We start from the raw sequence: 24,269 nt of genomic DNA, 5'->3' as shown, positions 1-24,269 counted from the left end.
GGAAATCTGTGAAAAAGAGCTTGACAGCTCATCGGATTCTTCCTGCAGTATCAAATATTCTGATTCTACAATTGCCCGCCAGCCTATAACGGCTGTTGATGCATCGTGGTGCCCAAACCAAGGACGTCCTTATCCTCCAAACTCAAACCCCGCTGAACTCCCTGGAACCTGATATGGTTGGGCCACATTCGGGGGGGGCGGGGGGGGCGGTTTCAGCTCTGGCAACAAGCGCTTATCTCGTGATCAATAAGAGCTCCAGGCTCACTGGGTAGGCAGCTCGTTCGTCTTTGTTTTGACAATGTATCACGTGGCAAATTGTTTGCCAGCGTCACCTCTGGTTTTGTTAACAAACGCAGAGCAGGCATGCAGGTGGCACACACAAATACGCAGTTGTGTGCACACACACACACAGAAGACAGATACAGATATATATACAAAAAAGAGACAAAGATCTTACTCTAGCCTTTAACAGACTGTCGGGGCAAGTGCTGTTTGATAGAACTTATGAAGGCCAACACTGCAGACCAAGGAGTGGTGTGGTGAGGACCTGCCCACCAGTGCTGATGTTTACATACCACACCGGGTACCCGTTTACGGCTGAACTGAATTCGGGGAGGCCCAGGATTGGGTTCAGATACGGTATTTGTCAGTGATGCTGGCCGTGAGCTGGAATCGAACTCAGGTACCCCAGGTTTGTAGTGTGGCCTTCTAACCACTAAGCTACCGCTCCCCACTAGGCTACCACTTTGACACACGCATACTTCGGGTGGCTAACACACACAAAAAACCCGTATCGCTGTGATGAATGTAAGTCTTAAAATGAATTAACAGATAATACACCTTCACCAATCTATCTCTCTACACAAAAACATCAATATTGTTTTACACATCTCATCGGCTACGCGGCCTTCTGGCGATGGAAACATCTGGCGGTTGACCAGCATTGATGTAAGCAAGTCCGACCCTGCTGATGAGACACTGCCTATCGAAGCTGGCCCGATCTGGTATGGGTCGCCGGGCTCGTAACAAAAGGTTGCTGTAGCAAGCGGCGCACCTCCTCGGCCGCAGAATGAAGTCCCTGAAGGTGTAGGGTCGCTCCCTCGACGGGTCTTCTGTCTGCAGGGAGAGGGCATTTAGAGGTTCGCGTTCAAGACGACAGCGCGAGACCGACCGAGGGCACGTGCTAGCCCAGGGGTCAGCAACCAGAAGCATCAAGAAGAGCCATTTTTTTCATTTGATAAAAACTCAACATTTCAAGAGCCGCTATGCACGTGGGTGCTAGACTGTGGTCAATCCAATCATGGACAAAGGCCTCCCAAAAACATCGCCGTCTTTCGCGGTCCTGCGATGCAACAATCCATCTGGCGCAGGGCTCGGAAACCAAAATAACAAGAAGAGAAATTCTTTTTTTTCGAATTCGGTAAAAACAAAAACAAAACCCTCAATATTTCCAAGGGCCGCAATGCACCGTGTGGTGAATACGAGACGCTGGTGGTCCTTGATGAATGAGCGTCGCGAAGCAGTCGCCTTAACGAGCCGCTACCACCCCGTGCCAGCCTGAACCCAATGTGTCGAGGCCTGCCGAGGGCACGTGCCAGGCTGACCCAACCTGTTGTGGCCGTTCAAGTAAAAAAATGATTGAGAAAACTGGTGGCCTAGGGGGAGGGGGTTTTCGCTGATATTTACGCTCCACTGCGGCAGGGCAGTGTGGGTACCGCGTGACGTGGATACCGCGTGACGTGCGGTCGTTTGGCGTTTGATTCGAAGTTCTTGCGTAAAGCCACACCCCGTAGGTGAGTCTCATGCGGCCAGAGCAGACTTTGGTACCGCGAGAAAGTGCCACATAGTTATCCAGGCTGTGTGTGTGTTCCCGACGAATAAACGTGGATTATGCGCGAGCGTACATATCACATTGCGATTTAACACGCGAAGTTTTCGGAGCCGCTTGTAACCCAAGCGTGCTTTTTCCAAGTTGGGCCCCACTTTGAGCACCCCGTCTCTTAAGACGGAGTGAACAAGGTCATTGCAGAGTCACTTTCATCAGAAATTAGAAAATGTTTGGTACAACTGCATTTGTGCCCATCCCAGGTGGTACCAGCAAAGAAAAAAGATTTGGGTCTTGGCCCGTAGACTGAAAGTGATGCCTGTCCTGATTAATAATCTTCAGACTCAATGAGGGTTGCTCGGATAGATACATAAATGGCATTACGAATAAATAAACATGCAGTGTTCATGAATAACAACGGTTTGTTACGAACACGTGTATTTACGAACAAATGTATTGAAGGCCAAATGTATTTAAGGTTGTCAGTTACGTAACTAGCAAGGTCCAGCTGAGTCGCAAGGCTTTCGACTATCTCTGTCTAATGCTGGGTGGTGTGCAGTATCAACCTCAAACCCTGGGGGCACAACCTCTGCCTCTCCACGCTTACCAGTCTACTCCATTCCAGTACTAATGAAGTGTTTACAGACAACACACGCCTCGGGTTTTTTTTTTGGCTCAACAATAGCCCTTACTTGTGGGAGAGCATTGATGAAAAGATAAGACACCTCGTGTGCGAGTGTGTACACCCGTGTCCCGTGTGACGTTGCAAGAGATTCAATTTAAGATAGAAGTCGTATCTGTGGGCACGGCATGGCTGGAGAAGAGATGGGCTGATGTGGTACAGAACAAGAAGGATCTGGAGGTAATTTGACTTGCTGATGACCGGCAAAGCAGTGTCAAGATCGGCCCCTGTGGAGCAGGCGGCTCGTGAACGACACTACCGGGCAATTGGAGACAGTCGCTCTCCAGCAAAAGCGGAGGGCTCACAACGAGTAGAGCGTCGGGCGGCTAAATTGAGGTGAAGGTGGCACAGTAGGGACCGCAGATGGAGTATCTGCCAGTAATCGCAGTCAGTTAACCCATAACACCCAGTGTCCGTGACCTCCTGCAAGCAAACTTTCGATTCTAAAAGTGGTGGCCATCAGAGGGCACCGAATCTGGTACAAGCGCCACGGTGATGTCACCACCACTTTAGTGTCGAACTGGTGGCTGCTGTTGTTGTTTGCGGTGGTGTCATCAGTTGTAAACATGCAGAGAGCTCATTCACACGAAGACTGAGATCTTTTGCACACGTGTGTGTGTGTGTCAGGTGTGATCACTCGACACATCATCGGGCACGTGTGGCTTGCAACCGCTTAAGTTGGAGATGCACGGAGGTAAAGTGGGAGATGTGGAAAGACGAAGCCGGGTGGTGGTGGTGGTTGTGGATCAAGATAACTGTAGTTTGAGAGACGGTCATCTACAGTGAGTGACGAGGTAAAGTTTAACAGAGCGACGAGGTGGAGGTTTAACAGAGCGACGAGCTGGAGCCAGTGATGAGGAGCGTCGCCGTCGATCGACACTCGACGGTGCGAGACGAGGGTGGAAGGGCAGCTGACTCACCGGCAATTGGCTGAGGGAGGTGTCCACTTGTCCCAGGAAATCATCTCGCGTCTAACGCACAACACAACGGCCACCACCGGCGGAGTCAATCTCACGACCAAAACCAGCACCCGCCGTTCACCGCGAAGTGACGGTGACGTCGGCCACGGCGCCTGTGCCAGGCCAGGTGCACTTTGCCAGGCCAGGTGGTGGCATGACACGGGAGAGGCGGTGGAACATTTCCAACATTTAAAATGTCCCCACTGCAGCTGTCACTGTGGCAGCCCTGCTCACACGATGATAGAGGTACACACACCACAGGGCTGCATTTCAACGGAGTCTGCCTGACTGGGTCTGTGACCCTGAAAATATTTTCACACCCGGCACCCCACATCCAGCACAAATAGTTTGTGGCTACTGGTCACGTGTAACTTACTTAAGGCCTAGCACACCACGTCGAGTATATAACTCGCTATGGCTGTGGATATTAGTTACCCAACTTGCAATCCAGAAGTTACCAGTTCAGTTCTATTCAACTATATTCTTATTTTATTTTACCAAATAAGGCCCACTGAGCTATACAGATCTTTTTCAGAAGCGACCTGCCCACAAATGATAGCTCAAGGAAGTGGTTTATCACGTGGAAATGTAAAGCAGCCAAATTATCCAAACGCACGTTTCTAAATGTGGAGGGAAAAACCGGAGGACCCGGAGAAAAATTCACGCGACCACGGGCAGAGAGAACACCGCAAACTCCAAATATACAGGCATCAGGGTCGGGAACTAATCCACGACCTCCTGCATAGCAGGCGAGGTAGTCAGCATCTCTCCACCGCGGCGACCATTCAAATCGATCTGCCCCCCACCATCACCCTCTATCCACCCAGCAGTATAAAAAAAAAGTACACCACAATCAGTCAATCGATCTGCAGGTCGCGTCTGATGGGGTAAAGTGTACACCGACCCCTCTTCCAAGGTGTCTGGCGAGCACGAAAGAGCAATAAAAGTCCCAGTCAACGTGCAACGTTGGGCCAACGTTGCACGTTGACTGGGATATCCTCCAGTGTGGTCCTCTCTGTGGGTCCCTCCAGTGGAGTTTTTTTTTCCTGTCAGCAGTGGCGTGAGAAATCGCTTGTAAGGCTGCAGTACCTCTACCCTCTTTAACACAACGCGAACGTAGACCGACCCGGCACTCCGCCGGCGGTCAACGCGAGCTCAGCCGTTAAAATTCCATCGACCGAGGCGACCACCGATGGGGCCCAACGCAACTAGAGCCCGAAGCAACGCCATCGATCGGCCGCGTCCGTCCGCGGTGTATCTCACCGTGACGCCACACGCTCGGTACTTGACGCGCGGAAAGCTCATCGTGGTCCATCGGCTGCGCCAACAACGAGCGAGGAATCCCAACAAACGACTGAGAGCCGACGGTTGATTACGTTGTACGTGGGCGGGCGGGCGGGCAGGCGGGCGTGAGCTGGCGCCGACAGGGCTGTGTCCGGTCACGGCAAAGACGAACCGACTCGCGCCGGAGTCGGCCCCGACCGTCAACATCGGAATATTCAACGTGGGGCTGCGTGACGCCACGTGCATCCCGCAGAGGGCGTGGCGGGGATTAACGAGCCTTGCTGCTTGAACCAACGAAGCCAGTGAAGCTACGGGCTTGTCCCATAAGTCTGGAATCGTAGGGGAAAAATAACGACTTCATATTTCCCTAGTCATTGGATAGGACGTCGAGGGCCTGTGGAATGGCCAAAGAGAAGCCCTGATCTCACACCGCTGAGTTTTTAGTTTTATCTCTGGGGGTCAAACTTGAAGGCTCTGGTCAACAATGCAGAGAAAATTCAGAGTGTTGAACGTTTGTGGCAGCGCATTATTGACGCACGTGACACCGTTACCCCTGATACCATTTACCGTGTGCCTGCTGACTGGGTATCTCGCCTGGAGTTGTGTGTCAGGAACAATTGTGGACACATTGAGCACGTTCCGTGAATAAAAGCGTTATTATTGCCTTTTTGTCTTGTTATTTTTCCTATGATTGCTGACTTTATGGGACACCCTGTGTATAGGAAAGATAATATACCATACCTTCTCTCGCCTCCCTCTATGTGTCTTTGACTGCCTCAAACGTCAACTGCTGTGTTCTTTTTAAGGTCACACGCTGTTGTTGACGATTGTGTTGAGTTTACCTTTTTTTTAGATTCATGATTATGACCGATCAGCGTGCTATTAATTCGCATCACGGATTTCTGCGTACAGTTTTGCTTCGAGCTGAAGGTGTATCGGTGAAATCTATAAATGTCAAGAAACATGGCAAAACAGACAATATGGGGGGCCCTTTGAACGTCTGGGCAGTTCACCAGCATTGGACACTATCAGGCTGACTGTACTGATGAGACGTTGAATGTTGAAATTAATCCGAGAATTTTCTTCTGTCGAACCAATGCTGATGAAATCATGCAGTGCTAGAAGGCGATGCGGCCGACTGGATGTGCACGTGGAGAGACAAATATGTGAAGGGCGAGAGAATTGTCCGCTGAGCTATAATAATAGGATAAAGGTCACAGAACCGGATTGTATCCGCTTCCACAAGTGGTTCCGGAGAGTTCTGAAACTTGAGTCCCTACCACCCACATGCAACACGAAGATCAGCCGTATAACCTATGCCAGGGGGTCGCGGCAACCAAAACAACAACGAGCCATTTTATTATTCTAATTCGTTGAATATACGAAAACTCGATAACGTATTTCACGAGACGCAATGCAACGTGAATACGAGAGGCGGTGGTGGTCCCTGTTAATTAATGTCACGAAGCGGTCCTTAACGAGCCGCATGACGCTATGGGGCCGCAGGTTGCCGACCCCTGCCCATGGTAAACTGGACTCCCATGGTAAACTGGACTTCCACAGTAAACTGTACTTCCACGGTAAACTGGACTCCCATGGTGAACTGGACTTCCATGGTAAACTGGACTCTCATGGTAAACTGGACACCCATGGTGAACTAGACTCTCGTGGTGAACTGGACTCCCATGGTGAACTAGACTCTCATGGTGAACTGGACTCTCATGGTGAACTGGACTCTCATGGTGAACTGGACTCCCATGTTTAGGGGTCAGCAATCAAAATAACATGAAGAGCCTTTTTTTGTTTGTAATTCCGTAACAACAACTAAGAGCCGCACCGGAGCCCTGAAAGAGCCGCACGCTGCTCCAGAGCTGCCGGCAGCCGAGCCCCTTGCCTAGACAGACAGTTGGGGCAAAGTGCTATGATGAGCGAGTACCTATGAAGGCCCACACGGCACACGAAGAGCGATCGTTTGTTGTGGCCCGACACCCCGCCGGGCCACATCCGCCTACAACACAGTGCCGAACCTTAACACAGGATACAACCACGGAGAGGTTTCTCATATCGCGAGGTCGAGTCGACCTCGGCCAGACAGATCTTGGACCGGTTGCAGGTATGGTACCGCTGATGTTGGCCATGGCCTGGAATCGAACTCTGGTTCGCGTTTCTTTTAGTGGCGCAATGCGTCACTATTACCGTGTGCGCTCACACACGGCAATAGGACACCCAACACAAACCAGTGTGGTGTATATACACCAATGGGATGTAACGATGTATCATTTCACAGACATATAAAGCATTAAACTAATATCGTTCTGATTTAAAGCTTTCGTGACTGCAGGGATTCATATTCTTGGTTCTTTCGGTAAAGTCACGTAGAAGGGAAACAATAAAATAATAAAAATATAAAACAATAAAATTCTCACAGTGAGAATTGTTTCCCTTCTACGTGACTTTACCGAAAGAACCAAGAATATAATATCGTTCTGTTCGCGAAACTCGCGAAAACTGCAATTGCCCCGAATCGAGTTTGCAATCGCCCCGAATCGAGTTTGCAATCATCAATGCCGTACGAGCCGTGACTCGTTCACGCGTTGTAATGTAGCAAGGTAACATGATGCTTGCAGCCACCAGAGGCCGCTATATAACCAAAATGTTAACGAATGACGTGTGTTGTCGAGATATGTGTTTCTTTTTACAGCGTTAACAAAAAAACGCAGCAATGGAATCAAACCGTGGCCCTGCATCGCGGGACGAATCACCCCATCGTCTGGAGTAAGCGAGCCACAACACCATCTGGTGTTTCACACCGTCCCTCGTGGCACTGTGGACACTTGGCAGGACGGACCCTGAGGCCCAGCGCGAGGCCTTCCTGAGTAAACTAATGTGACGGATTATTCGCGAACTTGCTATCCGCGATTTTGGCTATCCGCGAATCGCCTCTGGAACTCTATACTGCTGGAGGGAGAGAAAAAGAAAAGATAATATGATGTGAGAAAGAGATGAGATAATTTTCATGTATTTCATAGCTTATTTTGGTATTTAATGTAATTAATTAAAATATAGTTTTTCCGCGAAATCTACTATTCGCGAGCTTCCCCGGAACGTATCCCTCGCGAAAAAAGAGGGAACGCTGTTCATTCACATTTAAAATGATGGCTTATCACGCAAGGGCGCAAATGCGTAAACTTTACAGGACACCGCCCCAAGCCGAGTCCGCTCAGGTGGTGAATACGGCAGCGACTCCCACCCCTATAAGTGGAATGGGAATCTTGACTTAAAGCTTTCGTCACTGCAGGAATTCATATTCTTTGGGTCTTTCGGTAAAGTCACGCAGATAGGTACTGTAGTTTTTGTTATTTTCTTTGAACCTACCTACGTGACTTTACCGAAAGACCCACGGAATGGAATTGGAATATTCCGCTACGTGGCACAGCCAGAAACGGCCTTTCGCCACTCACTGGTTACAGACACGGAGAGAGGTTCGCGGCTGGAACCCACGGCCGCCCTGGTAAATTACCTACCCCCCCCCCCCTTGTAAAAATACCGCGCGCCGTCCGCCACTTCGCAGTGGCCGTTAAAGATCCCGTGGCGGCATTCGAAAGACGATGCGCCGGAGTCACGGTCCACAGGTTTCGAAATGTAAGATAAAATAAAAACGTACTTGGAAATTACTTCACCTCTTTCCTCACTGCCACCTCGTCACCAATTGTTCTCTGCCATCCGTTGTACCTCTCATTATTACTACTGCAGTATGATTACGCTTGTACGGGCCGGGAAAGCCTCGCTGAGTCTCGTGACTTTTGCTCAGGAGGTTCCTGCCAAGTTCTCTCTCGCAGTCTAGGGGGCGATGTTGCCACGTGTAATCCCCAGCTGAGTAATTTGCAGGGACATTTTTCAGCAGTCGGGATGGTTTGGCAAATACAAGTTACATGAAACTTATTGCTGTTGTCACTGCTATAATTAGGAAGCCGACGAATCAGGAAAAAGCCCGTGCGGAACATTCGGAAGAACATACAGACTCTGCACAGCAAGGCGCCCCGAGTCGGGAATCGAACCCAGGACATTCTCGCTGTGTGGGTGGGGGGGTGGTGGTGGGGGGGGGGGTGTGCTCGAGTGTTGCCACTGCGCTGGCCTGCCGCTCGTCACGGCGCGCGCTGCACGTGGCGAGGGCTGTCCCGCAGTAGGCGCCGTCACGCGCCGCCTGCTCGCCCGTCCGCAACGCCGAGCCCGTACGTCTGTCCCTCCCTCCCTCCCCTCTTCCGCCCTGCCCAGGGCTGAGTGCACAGGAAACGAGTCGGCTATAAATTACGCGCCGTGCCTCGCGGGCGCCGAGGTAGCAAGACCGGCATCGCTGACCGTGAGCCAGGCACATTCCTGGCATGGACGGAACGGTTGCTGCTCCTGCTGCTGCTGCATGCCGCTGCTACCACCTTCCCACCACCCATCCCCCATCCCCATCTCCACCACTTGCCACCTCTCAGCAGCAACCCCCCCTCCCCCCGCCACCTCCACATTCCACCGCAGCCCTGCCGCCCCACCGGCCGGGTTGCCACCTCGGAGGTACAAAAACAAAACAGAAAACCCGGGACGCATCGCGACAACAAGGAGTACGTATCTCCACGCCCACGCGTCGTTTTGAGCGAGCGGGTGCAGCCTCGCGCAGATGACAGCAAGCGGGACTTTGAATGTCCCGGGGAGACAGATTTCCGAGCAGCTGCCTCAACATGCAGGCGATCCTGGGAAACCCAGGACAGGTGGCAATCCTGCATCTAAGCCTGGCGCTCCGATACCTGCCAAGAAACCTCACGCAGTTGAGCACCGCAGCCAACCGCTCGCGACCCAAAGTTCCTGCGGCATCACGGCACGGGCCACCACCCGTCCTGGTTTTTCCCCAGGATCGTAGCTGTTTGTCCTCGGAAATCTTTTAAGTCTTCCCAGGACATTCAAACATTCGGGTCCTTTTGTCAGTTGCGGAAGAATCCGCCACTGAACACGGTGACTTTGGTTGTCGGAGATATTCCATCTTGCCGTCGAAATGTGTCCTGGTGGTTTTTTTGGTACCGCAGAGGTGGCAATCCCGGCCACATCTTCCGACCGTGGGTGCCAGTAGCTGTTGGTGGCCTTGGGGTTTTCAACGGGGCGCCTGCCCTGAGCGTGGCACAGCGGGGGGCCCATGCCCCCATCCCTCCTCGTTAGGACGGAAGCCACGGAATTTTGGGGGTTTACAGCAACTTAATATCATCGCCCGGGCTCGTGACACGCACACACGTGCCCCCCCCCCCCCCAAAGAATAAAACACACCAGCAACTGCAGCAGCGGCAACAGCAGCAGAACCCAAGAGACTCTCCTGACGCCTCAGAGTGAACTAACTTCTCACGTGCTCGGGCTAAAGTGTGGAAATCAGGCAACCCGCCCAGGCCGATTTTAAAAACATTAACCAGGGTTTCACTCGGAGCTTCGTGTGTGTGCACGCGTTGCTTGTGTGTGTGTGTTGGCTACCTACCGCTTCGTGTGCCGTGCCGGCCTTCATAGGTGCCCGCTGACAGCACACGGGGTATCTTTGTTTTTGTGCGTGTGGGGAGCGGTATTGTAGCGGTTAGCGCACTGCGCTATGAACCCGGCGACCCGGGTTCGATTCCCGTTCATGACCACCAACAACAAGTGACGATTATATGAACCGGTCTTGCCCCCCCCCCCCCCAGGTCGACTCTGCCTCGAATGAGAACCTGGTGCTGTGCGTAAACATCGCCACCAGGGAGACAAAGGCGGCCGTATGTGATGCTGGCCACTCACCCCCCCGTGCGCCGTTCCGGCCTTCATATGTGCTGCTCGCTAACAGCACTTGCCCCAACAGTCTGTTAAGGCTATACGGGCGATCTTTGTCTCTATCTTTTGTGTGTATGTGTGTGTGTGTGTGCGCGCGAGGCTCTCGGACGAAGCAAGAGGCGCCACGGCCTTTTATGAATTTTTTCCGAGTCAATCTCCTGCCGCACTCCTCCTCCTCCATCTGTAAATAGCCCCACCCATTGTGCGCTCGGCGTGCTCCTCTCCGCGCTCGCCCTGTCACCGTCGGCGGCTCGGCTCTCACCGCCAGCCACGGCGGTCACAACTCACGCCAGACTCCGTCACCACCTCCCCCCCCCTCTCTCTCTCTTCACCGCCACACGCTAGAGCTGCGCAGCTGCCCATCGAGAACCCCCCGCGATCCCCAGAGGGCGCCGGTGTTCGATTCCATCACCTTTGCGCGGCAGGTGAAAAACCGGGGCAAGTTTCTGAAATATTCCCCCAACCTCTGTCCCCGCCCAGCAGTGTAAATGGGTTCACCGCATTTGATCGATCTGTAGGCCACGTGTAGTTGGGTAGAGTGTGGGTAGTCCCACCTCTCCCAAGATGTCTGGCCAGCGTTTAAGAGTAGGCCCAAGTGCCCTCTGGAGGGGATCTCTGGAGCTTCCTCGAGTGGAGGCCTTTCTGCCAGCAGTGTTGTGAGAAAGATGAGAATCAGACTCTTTATTTTATGCCGGAGGAATCCGATGAGCTGCAAAGCTCTTTTTCACGGATGTCCAGATTCTGATTACCTTGATCACCTCCCATCATCAAGGTGCCCACCAACCCCGGCCTTGCCGGCACTTAGCATCCGAAGGCTTTCCTCAATGGCAAGGGTTTTGGCGTAGATATCGAGCGAGCGCCGCGTGTCGTGCAAACTGCACCTTGGCCCACGGGCCCGGAGGGACTCAGGCCCTGGGCTACAGAGAGAAGAAATTTGGACAGTGGGCCCCATTCATTCCTTGCACCACCGTGCCAAGATATGAATTAATAAGGGGGGGGGGACCATGCCAGCCACACTACGCCACTGCACCACGCACGGCCCGCCACGGTGACAAAACTTCCCTGTTCATGATGGCATTGGCACCTCTCCCTCTCTTCTGGTTCTGCACTCAATCACCCACCCGCTCGCTCGCTCACCCACCAACTCACCCATTAATCACTCATCCCGTCGCTCACCACACTGCAGGTCACAAAAACACACTCGCTCTACCGCTCGCTCTTCCCTCGCTCTACTCCACGTAGGAATTGCCTCCTCTCCATCTCTCTTTCCCAAGCTCCTATAATAACCTTGCTCATTTCAGGAAACGTCTTACACCCCTCATCGATCACAACTTTAACAGTGCTGTTTATTGCTGGCCCCTTGCCATTTTGGGCCTTCCGACCTGCTCTCAATAACGTCGCCGGATCCTCTCCGACCCTTCACCGGATCCACGCCGACCCTTCACCGGGTCACCGGTCCGCCCGGCCGGACTTCGCGCCGTTTCACGAGCAGCCGTCGACATCGGCCGTCGCAGAACCGACGACGTGACGAGCGCGAGGCATCGCCTCCACGGCCATTCCTCATCGCACCTCGCCCCGCGCTCCTCCGCCACGCTCGCGCGCCCCTGAGCCCACATTCCCCGTCTCCTGTTTCAGCAGAGCTTCCCCAAACGGCAACGGCCCCTCTCCCTCCCCACCCCTCCCTGCCTCGACTGACCTCCTGACCCCCCCTGCCCCCCCGTCCCCTGGCCACCCCCCCTCCGGTTCCCTTTCTCCCCCCCCTCCCCCAACCCCGGCTCTAAACGGAGCACTGGTCATTCAAGGTGGGGGGGGGGGGGACATGCGCTGGTAATCGAGAGCAGCGCCGCTAATTAAATAATGACCCGTGAACTAAAAGGGACACCAGTGATTAAAACAGCACCGGCTGTAGAGGTGCCAGTAAATAAATGGGCGCGCGTCGCTCTTTTAAAGGGGCACTGTGGTGGTCGCGGAATGCCACGGATTGGGCGGGGAGCCCCACGCAACTTCGCGAACTAGCGTTGCAGGGGGCGGTGTAATTAATAGAAAAGCCAGCAAATTAAATTAGCCTTTTTCTCAGTTTAACAGCGCCGCTCATCAAGGGTGCACCGACGATTAAAAAACGGGGGGGGGGGGAGGGGGGGGGGCATCGGGTGTTAGTGGAGCAGCGGCGGGCAATGGAACCGACCGCGGAATTGCGTGCCGCCATTTGAAAGTGCTCCGTAGGCGGACCGCGTTCCGGCAATTGTTGCCGTGTGCTTCTATGGCGAGCGGGGACATCGGCCAAAGGCCCGAAGAGGGGGAGCCGGCGGTCGCACGCCGCGGCCACGCCGACCGCTCGTCCACCGATCACGTTGTTGACGCGATGCGGCATCTACCTCGCTCACGCAGGAGCGGGGCACTCACCGGGCGTTGATGTTCGCGCTCGAGGGAAAATATTTTTCAGATCGTCGTCGTCATCATGGTGGTGGTGGTGGTGGTCGTGACCCGTTTTTTTGCCTGAGACCAAATCGCCCTGCATGCGACGCTACGGCTGTTGGATCTCGCCCGCGCTCTATAATCTAAGCAGGGTTTGAAGCTGGTTAGCACTTGGATGGGTGATCACTGCAGCTCGCCCGGGTGCTTGTAGGCGTGGGGCTCACGAGGCAACCGGAAGATGCCAGCGCGAAAGTGTTCCCACCTCGGTAAGGAAACGAACGAATGGATGAATGCGTGAATCAACCTGTGCGGAGCCCTGAGCGGTTACCCCCTCCTCGTGTGTGCCCACGCTGGGTTTTCTCCGGCGTCCCCGCTTCCCTCCCGCCGAGCCCCACGCTCGTTAGCGCTCTTGGCCAAACATCCCGAGAGTGGCAGGGCTCTCTTAAATAGGGAGCCTTCGGACTCGGCGAAGCTTTCCCGGAATAAACAGTCGGCAATATTAATAGTGGTTTGAAGATCTCCAACCAGAGCTTAAAAATAAACACCCCCTCGGTCAAAAGGCAGCCGCGTTGAGAGCGCATGCCGGCGTGGACGAGGGGACAATCCAGCGCCAGGTTTTCCAGTCGCGCGTGATTCATTGATGCTCAGAATATGAAAGCAACTTGACATGGGCTCTCGCCAGGCCAGGTCCCCTGGGAGGCTGCGTGCGTCCATCTACTGGAGAAAACACTGATGGTGAAGCCACTGCCAGCGCATTCCAGGCTATGAGTCTTCCATGCGAGCCAACGGGTCCCTATGCGAGTCTGCGGATCTCTTTGTGAGTCTATGGCTCTCTATGCGAGTAGATATAAGCGCCGATGATGAATCCGCCTGCAACGCGCCATCGCCGGTGCAATTTCTGCTTTTGGGTCCGTACGCGAGTCTATAGGCCTCTAGGTAAGTCTGCGGTCTCTGCGCGGGTCGACGGGTCTGGAGTGAGTCCACGAGCTGCCACCGAAGACCGGGCACACCGCGAGACCACAACGGGCGGTTGCCGCCCGGTAATCACAACGCGACGAGATCCTGAGGCCAAGACTACCCCCCCAACCCCCCCGACACAGCCCGGTGTCAACCCCGGCGCTGTCAAGACAACCGCGCTCCACTCTCCGCAGCGAGCGACCGTCCTGCCGCCACGAAGCGTCCCCGGCCGCAACTTCCCTACCTTACAGTGGTTCCGCGACGATATAACGATGGTCCCTTCCGGAGTAACGCCGCCGCAGTCCCGCACGACGGAGGAGCCCGGCGCACGGCCCCTCGCGTCCCCGCCACGCGTCACGGTAATCCGCAGGTGTGGCGACCCCCCGATCATCTCCTGCTCCACGTGGAAGACCGGCGACGGCGGAGGGCTCGGCGAGATCCCGTCGAACGAGCGGCTCCGCAGCAGCTGCGGGTAATCGGCGCGGCCGCGCCCGACGTCCGCGGCGCGCTCGCCCTCCGCCTCCGCGCCGAGGAGCCGGTGCCCACGCTCCCCCGCGTCCTCCTGCGCCGGCAGGAGGCAGGCGGAGGTGCTGCGGCGCAGGCGGGCGCGCGGGTACGCGGCCGGCTTGCCCGCCAGGAAGTCGCCGCCGTCGCCGGACGCGCAAGGCTCGGCGGCCGGCGGCTTGCGCAGCTGCACCACGAAGCGCGACTGCTTACCGGCGCCGCCGCCGTCCTTGGGACGGCAAGATGCGGGGCGCATGCCGCCGGGGGCCGGGGTCGAGGGCCGTGCAGGGAGGCGGCGCGCCGGAGGGGCAGCGGCGCCGGCGGCGGCTTGGCCGTCGGCCGTCGTCTGCCGCGGGCGGCAGCGCAGCGGCAGCACGCGGATGCGGTGCACCTCGCCGGCGGCCGAGTGGCGCTTGAGCCGGAAGCCGTTGCCGCTGGCGCCGGGCAGCAGGTCCACGGAGATGGCGTCGGCGCCCGGGGGCGAGTCTGTCGGCGCCGGGCCGTGCTCGGCGATGTGGCCGAGCTTTGCGGGCATCTGGAACGGGGGCAAGTGGAGCACCCTGCGGGTGGAGCAGACCGCTGTGTCGCAGGACGGCTGCTGCTGCTGCTGCTGCTGCGTCGGCTGCTGGATTGGCTGCTGCTGCTGCTGCTGCTGTTGCTGAGCTTGCTGTGGTTGTCCCGGTGTCGGCACCAGCGCCGGAGATTCGCCGGCAGTGGGGCTGGGCGGCGGCGTGATACTGGGGCTCCTGGGGAAGATGAGCAGCGAGGAGCAGCGTCGCAAGCGTCCGTTCTCAGCCGCTGGCGCCGACGCGGGCCGCGCAGGCCAGGGCTCGCACGGCACCGTCACCACGCGCACCTCGCCCAGGCGCGTGCCAGGCAGCGCGACCCTCCCTCCAGGAATATCGGCGATGTCGGGAAACTTAGACTCGGCCGGAGTTACATCCCGCGCCTCGGTGCGCGAAGGACCCGAATCCCTTGGCGGGTCCGGCGGCGCCGCCGCCACCGCGCCGGCGCCCGCAACCGCTCGCCCGCTCGCTCCGTCCCCATCTTCGGCGGCGACCGCCGTTCCCGCCGCCCCGGCTTCCCCGTCCGCCCGTCCGCCGGCGGCGCCGTCGGCCGGGCGGCGCTGCAGCGAGATCTGCACGGAGGTGCTCTTCTTGCGGCGCGGGCGGCTGTCGCCGCAGCTGGTCACGAGCTGCGGGATGAACATGGAGGAGCTGCGCTTGAGCCGGGGCGGCTCGAGGGCGCGCGCGGACGGCGGGGGGCTGGACTCGGGCCGCGAGGGCGTGAGCTGCACGCTGGCGCAGCGGCGGGGGGCTGAGTACAGCCCCATGAGCGCGTCGCTTGCCCTCTCGTCGCGGTCGGCGTCCGACGAGGGGTCCGTGTGGCTTCGCCCGGCCGCGAAACGCAGCCGGAGCCGCTGAGCCATCCTTTTGGTTTTTTTTTTTTGTTCACGTCCACGGGGAGGCAACGACGTTCATGAAAAAAAAAAATCTGTTTTCACTCCAGCGAGAGAGGCTTCCGAAGACAGACGGGCTCATGCGCCCACGCTAAAGACGGTTCCTCCTCCTCCTCCTCTCTCTCGCCGACGCGCGGGCTAGGGTTACATGTCGCGCACGCGAGCGCAACGCGGACGCGCTGCCGGTGGCGTGACGGCCCCCGCGCCTCTCGGGTTCCCAGTGCGAGCGCGCTCGGCTCAGCGGCAACAGACGCGGCAGAAATAGTCGGGGGGGGGGGGGAGGGCGGCCACCCGGGCACGGACGGCGGCCGTGTGTCCCGTCTACGCCATCGGGCACCTCGACACAATCGCCGTCACCGCCGCACAGGTTTCTGAGTCACCGCATGACTCGTCTGTCGCTCAAACGCAGCCCTCCTCCGTCGACTAACCAGCCCCCCCCCCCCCCCCCCGTCGCTCTTCTGCGTGCTGCGTACACCGCTACCGCCGTCGTAGACCGCCTCCACCGCCGCCCCCCCCCACTCCCCTCCACTCCTCCTGCTCTATAAAATGAAAATAACTGCTGCGGAACGGATTGCAGTTTTTCCGCGCTTGCTTTGCTTTTTTTTGTTGTCGGGTTTTTTTGTTTTTGTTTTACCGTCGGAATAAAACACGAGCGAAATGAAGCGCGCCTCGGTCGGATGTCGCGCGTGGGCCAGCGTGGGCCAGCGGGCCAGCGGGCAAGCGGGGAACGGGCCGGCTCGTGGGGCCGCGTCGTGCGCTCTCGGCTTCTCTCCGCTGCCACCACCGCCGCCGTCGGCCGCCGCACGGCTCTGCGCCACTTGCGCTTAAATTTAGCAGCACACAAGCTTCTTTTTTTTAATTGAGAGGGAGAGAGGGCAGTGTATTCATAGAGGGTGCGAGGTGTCGCGTTTCACCAGCTCCCACTTTACTGTACCCGCGGCTGATGGACTACATTAACAAAACATATTTAAACTCCTCCCCGCGTTCTCCCCAAGCACTCGCGTCCGCCTCTTATATTTTTACAAAACACGTGTGTGTGTGTGTACGCCCGCGCGCGCGCACACACAGAGACAAAGATCCCCCGTGTAGCCTTCAACAGACTGTTGGGGGCAAGTGCTTTAAGCGAGAACCTATGAAGGCCGGCATGGCACACGAGGGTGTGGGTGGCCAGCACCACGCCCTGCCGTCTTTGTCTCCCCAGTAGCGATGTTTTTTTACACACCGCACCAGGTACTCATTTGAGGCAGAGTCGACCGAGGGGAGGCCCAGGACGAGGTTCAGATAATCGTCACCGGTGTTGGCCGTGAGCGGGAACCGAACCAGGGTCGCCAGGTTCGTAGCGCAGCGTAGCGCTAACTGCTACACTACCGCCACACACACATTTTTTTACAACGTTCGTCCACCGGTGTACGGATGATGTGATCGTGACTCGTAAATAAAGACACGTCCTTCCGCCCGTCAAGATAAACGTAGCTGTGATAATAACGCACGACGGCCCCGTTGTCAATCCACTGCAGGAGGCCTTCCCACGCCGTGTCAGTCGTGGAGATCGACGGGACGGTCAAGTTGAGGGTGGCGTGTACCGTATGTTACGTTGAACTTCTTTCTCGCCGTACATAGCCAGCCGTGCTTGGGACCGGTTCAAATATCGCTCGCTGCCGATGTCGGCTGCGACCGGGAATCGAATTCGGGTCGCCTTGTTGTTGGTGCCGCCAGCGCTCTGCTCACTGCTGCTCCACCGCTCCGAGTTGTCATAATGAACATCGTTTCGAAGAGCGTGCGTTGCCATTAAAATGTGAAAGGCAGATGAGAGAGGAGTGGTAGGAGGTTGGCTGCTGCGAAGAGCTAGGCCGAGGAATGAAAAACTAAGAAAAAGAACAGGGGGGTCACACCGACGACGATGTTGATGAAGCCAAAGAAATCCACGTGGGAATGGGGCAGGCAGCGTTGCAGGCCGACGACAACAAACTGGACAATAAATCTGTAAACAAAAAAAGAGCTTTATAGCTCACCGGATTCCTCCAGTATAAATAAAATATTCTGATTCTGAGCCGAGGTTACCCGTTAGGAAATCGGTTCCAGAGCACGCGGTGTTTACACGATCAAAGAGTTTTGGAGGGCACTGCTGGACAGGAAAGTACGACCGAGGAAAGGAAGGAATGGAAATCAACAGGGGGGGTGGTGGTGGTGGTGGAGGAGGGGGGTCATTGCCCAGCAGTAGTAGACAACAACAGCGCGAGATTGTGATTGTGAAATCATTTCAAGAGCGTCCCGTGTTTACGCACAAACGTCGGTCGGGGCGTTCGATGACCGTTGGTCACCCAGTGGGGGCAGAGAGGCCTGAGTTGAAACCCTCACAACAGGCAAACGGAGAGGGGGGGGGGCAAATCTCCAGCTCCTGTGGGTTTGGCCATGCCTTACACAGTACTGGTGGTGCCAATGTTACAGCGCTGTGAAAGGCAGGACGGGTGCTTTGGTTACAACACCAAGCATGGTGTTGTAACGCATGTAAGAGCTTCGGGTAGAAGATCAGGATGGAGTGTTAACACTGATGGAGGTTGCGCAGCAACGCGATAAAAACTTGCACTTTTCATGGCGTCGAAGTTCGAATGCATCGCAAAGACGCTAGGAACGCGGTCTGCCAATATTCTTCTTTTAATGGAGAGAAGCACTCGGTGACATGCAGAGGGAAGAAGGAAGGTCTTGAGTCTGTACTTGAAAAGGGGGGCAAGGGATTCGGCTGCACGGATGGCTGGGAGATGTGAGTTCCAGACTGGGAGGCAGCAGAGGAGAATGGGCGACCTCTCACTCAGCAAAGATTGAGACACAGGAAAAGACAGAGTGCGTGGAGGAGACTAGAGTGAGATGAGAGGTAGGGGAGTGCGCGGAGGGGAGTAGAGGGAGGTGAGAGGTGGGGGAGTGCGTGGAGGAGACTAGAGGGAGATGAGAGGTAGGGGAGTGCGTGGAGGAGACTAGAGTGAGATGAGAGGTAGGGGAGTGCGTGGACTCACCCTTGGCAAGGGTCAGTCCATGGAGCATCTTGGAGACCGTGATTGCGGTCTTGAAAACGATCGGGCTCTGCATTGGGAGCCAGTGGAGGATGAAGTTGCTTCCCAGCGTGTGTGCTCTGTCTGCCCGACCCTTTGCTGCTCGAACAAGGAGCAGTGACCAAGCAAAGGCATCGTCGCGGCCGAGGCCCCTCTGCCGCGCGAGTCACACAAACAAAGGGCCGTATCCAACCGCGCCGGAGCGTCGCGCGGCAGATGCGGCCATCCTCTGCGCAGATGCAAAATTAAGAACAGCCCGCACAGTACAACCGCGGTCGCCCATCTCAAACCGTGGGGGCCGCTGGAGTAACGCCACCGCCGCTTCGACAATTCGCCTGGCAGAATTTGAGATGTTCGCCACGAGGCCAACTCCCGCAGCCACCCGCCGAACTCGCCAGCCTTGGACAGGAAGGTCTCCACTCTTACATTCTCTGCCTGGCAGCAAACTCGATTTCAAACCAACACATCAGCTGTTCAACCCACGCGCACAAAAGCACACACACACACACGGGTCCCCCGTTGTAATCCTAACAGACCAGTGAGGCTAACGTAGTTAGCGAGCACCTATTAAGGCCGGCACAGCACACAAGTGGGTGCTGTGACCACCACCACGTCCGGCCCCCTTTATCTCCCCGCAGCAGGTGCCTGGAGGCCCAGATAGACAACGCGGCCTGGAATCGAACTCAGGTTGCCCGGGTTCGTAGCGTTGCACGGTATAGCCACTTCGCCGCCGCTCATTACACATGCACGCACACACACAGCATTCTCTATTAGTATGTCTGCTGGGTCAAAGGGCAGCCTAGGACACTTTACATTGCTATTGAACAAGGTTGGGAATCGAACCTAGGATGTCAAGCCACTGGACCACCGCTCCGCACATACGCAAATACGGCCCAGGACTCGTGCACACGTTCATAACCACACACACACACAGGTACCATTTATGAAGATTTTTTTTTGCTACGGATTTATTTTTTATTATATATATAAAAAACCGCAGTCGGAAAATCTGAGCAAAGGGCCCCCGATCGGTATTGAGTGAGAGGCATTCAGTGGACGCAGCCGGGAAAGGGGCTTCCAAAGGGGGGGAAGGTACGTGGGTGGGTATGTGAGCGTGTGTGTGGAGCGGTGGCGCAGCGATTAGCGCTACGCTGCGCTACGAACCCGGCGACCCAAGTTCGATTCTCGCTCGCGGGCTAACACCCAGTGACGATTATCTGAACCGGTCATGGGCCACCCCTAGGTGGGTTCAGCCTCAAATGAGTACCTAGTGCGGTGTGTGTACATCGCCCCTGGGGAGACAAAGGCGGTCGGGTGTGGTGCTGGCCACCCACACCCTCGTGTGCCGTGCCGTGCCTTCGTAGGTGCTCGCTGACAGCACTTGCCCCTACACGGGGGGAATCTTTTACCTTTGTCTTGTGTGTCTGTGTGTGTGTGTGTGAATGCGCGACGCTGTGTGTGTGTCCGGGCTGTGTCTGTGCGAGACGCAGTGTCTCTCGCAGCACGAGACGGGCACTTGCCAACGTGGGATTAAGGTCGATTCACGGCGCGGTCAGAACTCCGTGCCCCCTGCCCCACCCCAAATCCCAGAGGATGCCGTGACCCAGCCCGTAGGTGGCAGGCGGGGGGCGGGGTCTCTGATTTACAAGCGGTGGATGGTGACCGACATTGCAACGGGGGAACTGGACAGGTGGGGGTTGGGGGGGCATTGGGGGGGGCATGAATGGGGTTTGGGGGGGCATGGGTAGTGGTTGGGGGGGCATGGGCGGGGGCTTGTTTGTTGCGGATGCACACGATTCAAGAGCCGAATGGCTCACAGGGCTACACCAAATAAATGAAAACTGAAATGAAAATGGGTGGGGTTTGGGGGGCATGGGTGGGGGCATGGGTGGGGTTTGGGGGGCATGGGTGGGGGTTCGGTGGTGGTTGGGGGGGTATGAGTGGGGGTTGGGTGGGAGTTGGGGGGGCATGAGTAGGGGTTGGGGGGGGCATGGGTGGGGTTTGGGGGGGCATGGGTGGGGGTTGAGTGGGGGTTGGGTGGGGTTTGGGGGGCATGGGTGGGGGTTGGGAGGGATGGGTGGGGTTTGGGGGGCATGGGTGGGGGTTGGGGGGTATGGGTGGGGGCATGGGTGGGGGTTGGGAGGCATGGGTGGGGGTTGGGGGGGCATGGGTGGGGGCTGGTTGGGGGTTGGGGGGCATGGGTGGGGGTTGGGGGGGCATGGGTGGGGGTTGGGGGGCATGGGTGGGGGTTGGGGGGGCATGGGTGGGGGCTGGTTGGGGGTTGGGGGGCATGGGTGGGGGTTGGGGGGGCATGGGTGGGGGTTGGGGAGCATGGGTTGGCGGCAGAGGTGATAGCTACAGACGTGAAACACAAGTAAGTCAGCAGCAGCAGCGTCTTCTGTGTTTGAAGGAGCTGTTAGCTCAAGCGTAGTATCGACAAGGCTCGATTACTACTTATTGCAACTCACTACTTATTGCAACTCACTACTTATTGCAACTCACTACTTATTGCAACTCACTACTCTACGGGACGTCTGGCAAACCCTTTACCAAGCTCAAGCGTGGACAAAAATTCTCTGGCACGTGTCGCGACGGCTACTGAAAGATCCAACCGTGTCCGTCCGGTGCTCGCTGAGCTGCATTGGCTTATTGTAAGGTTGCACTCATTACAGACAAAGTGCTCGCCACAATCGAACCCACAACAGCTCGCTGATCTCGTCATGGAGCATAAATCATCACGCGACACTCCGGTCATCCTCGCGGCAGCGGCTTCTGGCTGGCCATCGAACAAAGACGGTCACCGCATCGCGCGCGCTTTCAGATGCGCTTCCGCGGCCGTCTGGAACGCTCTCACTTCCGATTTTGGGAAGCCACTTTTAAATCTGGATTCGTTTGTTGGCCTCCTCCCGCGACTCCGATGAGCGCGGTTGGCTACGTACAGTACTAAAAAACTTCAACACACTTACATTGCGAGCCGAGGGGAGAGGGCACACAAGGAGCCTCAGTTTTAGCTCCGTGGATAAGAGGATGCATTTTTACCGGCGACTATTTTTACCCACGACAGCCAATGCAAAGCAAGAGTTGTCACGGTTGCAGCACATTCATTCAAAAGTCCATTCAGCTGGTTCACATTCCATCTCTGTTCATGGTGAGTTTTAGTGGCGGTGGGAGTGGCAGGGGGGGGGGGGGGCAAGGTTTATTGTTCATCCTACACGCCTATCAAGGTGGCAGGTCGCTTCTGAAAAATTAGTTAATACCACAATGGGCTTCGCCTGGTAGGCTGGGGATGGTTTAGTGTTGTATTGGTTTGTTTGGGTGATTTGTTTGTCTTTCTTGTACTCTGCACGACTATCATGTTTTTGTACTGTTTGTTGTTGTAACGTTGGAGATCTGTGAAAAAGAGCTTTACAGCTCATCAGATTCCTCCTCCAGTCTCAATACAGATTCTGATTCCGAGTCGAGTCGCCCCCCCCCCCCCCGCCCGCCACCGCAGTGCCACCTACGGCACGGCAGGACCGCGTCCACGCAGCGGTGGAAAAACATTTTTCAAATATGAAAAAAAATTTAATACAAAATTTATTTTTTTGAAATGGGGAGGAGGGGGGGGGTAGGCTGCCAAACCGACAGAAAAAGAAAACAGGCAGCGGAAGAAGAAAAAAAAGAACACAGCCGCTGTTTTAGATTCACGCACGGGGCATTTTTCGACTTTTTTATTTTGTTGCACAGCTTCGCCAAAATCCGCCGCCGTTTCCTCTTCTCCCCGTACCGCCCTCGCCTCACCTTCTGTGGCCCCCGCCCTTAACCAACCCCTCCGACGTTTCACGAATACAGCGGTCAAGTGTGCCGGTGGCGGGGAAGACGCTTAAATTCCCCGTGACCACTTCACTTCCCCATAACCGCTTCAATCCCCCACAACCGCTTCAATTCCACACAACCGCTTCAATCCCCCATAACCGCTTCAATTCTCCATAACCGCTTCAATCCCCCACAACCGCTTCAATTCCACACAACCGCTTCAATCCCCCACAACCGCTTCAATTCCCCATAACCGCTTCAATCCCCCACAACCGCTTCAATTCCCTATAACCGCTTCAATTCTCCACAACCGCTTCAATTCCCCATAACCGTTTCAATCCCCCACAACCGCTTCAATTCCCAATAACCGCTTCAATTCTCCACAACCGCTTCAATTCCCAATAACCGCTTCAATTCTCCACAACCGCTTCAATTCCCAATAACCGCTTCAATTCTCCACAACCGCTTCAATTCCCCACAACCGCTTCAATTCCCCACAACCGCAATGCGACGATTGCTTGTGTTGTGATCGAAACGTCGTAGTGTTTTGTTATTTTCTTTCCACCTATCCGCGTGACTTTACCGAAAGACCCAAAGGATATGAATCCCTGCAGTCGCGAAAGCTTTAAGTCAATATTTTTTCACTTAGGTAGGTTCAAAGAAGACAACAAAAAAACGACGACGTTTCGATCGCAACACAAGCGGCGATCGAGACGCCGCGTTCTTTTGGTTTCTTTCCTTGAACCTATCTACGTGGCTTTACCGAAAGACCCAAAGAATATGAAGTCGTCCGTCCGTGACTTACCAGTCGATTTTCATCAAACACTTCGAACAGGAGACCATGGTTGTGTGGGTCCACCTGGAGACGACGAGAACAGGACGATGAGTGACCCGGTGACCCTAACTCAACTCTGCACAATCATTTTAACAATCTTAACCAATGTTTTAATTTCGCCCTCCGGCACGTGCTAGAGGAGGAGGCTGTCACATCTGCTCTGTGGCGTGGGCTCACATCCACTCGCATATAACATCGAAATACATACACATGTAATTAATACATTTCCCTTGTGTATCTCGTGCTCTGTGTTAAAGTCACGTGTAAAAGCATTCGCTAAATAAATAGTTTCCACGTCGAGAGAGATCTAGAAGAACCGGGTGACCTCTGGATGGAAAGTCCATTGTGTTCACTGCTATTGTTGTTATTATGATGATAATATTTTTTTACCCAGGAAAGGTCCACTGAATCTGAAGACTTCTTCATGAAAGTATCAATCATGTTTTCAGTAAGGGGGGATAACGATCGCTTTGTTTCCCCAATCACGTACGTCGTTTGCAAGCAATTTTTCAAATTTGGACCACGATGTCATGGGATTTGCCCGAGCCGTGCATCTTTAAGCAATTGCTGCAAGACTCACAGCGGAACCATTCCTTCTGGAAATGTCACCACCTGCGTGACCCAAATTATGCCGTGAGATAAATGCATTACACCGAAACATCCAGAAAAGCTGACGAA

At 55.6% G+C, this 24,269-nt stretch overlaps 1 protein-coding gene across 6 annotated transcripts in view; it reads right to left on the bottom strand.

Moving 5' to 3' along the window:
- LOC116950762 (E3 ubiquitin-protein ligase NEDD4-like) overlaps positions 1 to 24,269 on the bottom strand; it is a 126,190-nt gene that overhangs the window by 51,139 nt on the left and 50,782 nt on the right. For 2 of the 6 annotated variants that reach the window (XR_012946474.1, XM_076073107.1), the window contains exons 1-3: positions 14,196 to 16,357; positions 3,428 to 3,478; positions 1,055 to 1,116 (exon numbers count right to left, since the gene is read on the bottom strand). Coding sequence is in view for 5 of the 6 variants with exons in the window: in XM_076073107.1 (XP_075929222.1) it covers positions 1,055 to 1,116; positions 3,428 to 3,478; positions 14,196 to 15,884 (1,802 nt within the window). In the remaining variant the exon portion in view is untranslated. Of the gene's footprint in view, positions 1 to 1,054; positions 1,117 to 3,427; positions 3,479 to 14,195; positions 16,358 to 23,561; positions 23,616 to 24,269 lie in introns of those variants that run through there. The other 4 variants (XM_032968802.2, XM_076073108.1, XM_032968799.2 and 1 more) reach the window with 2 other exon arrangements.

The sequence above is a fragment of the Petromyzon marinus genome, chromosome 40 (assembly GCF_048934315.1).
Source record: "Petromyzon marinus isolate PM22_M1 ecotype Great Lakes invasive population chromosome 40, UKy_Petmar_22M1.pri1.0, whole genome shotgun sequence".
Lineage (NCBI taxonomy): Eukaryota > Metazoa > Chordata > Hyperoartia > Petromyzontiformes > Petromyzontidae > Petromyzon > Petromyzon marinus.
This window is presented reverse-complemented; position numbering and strand designations above follow the sequence as displayed.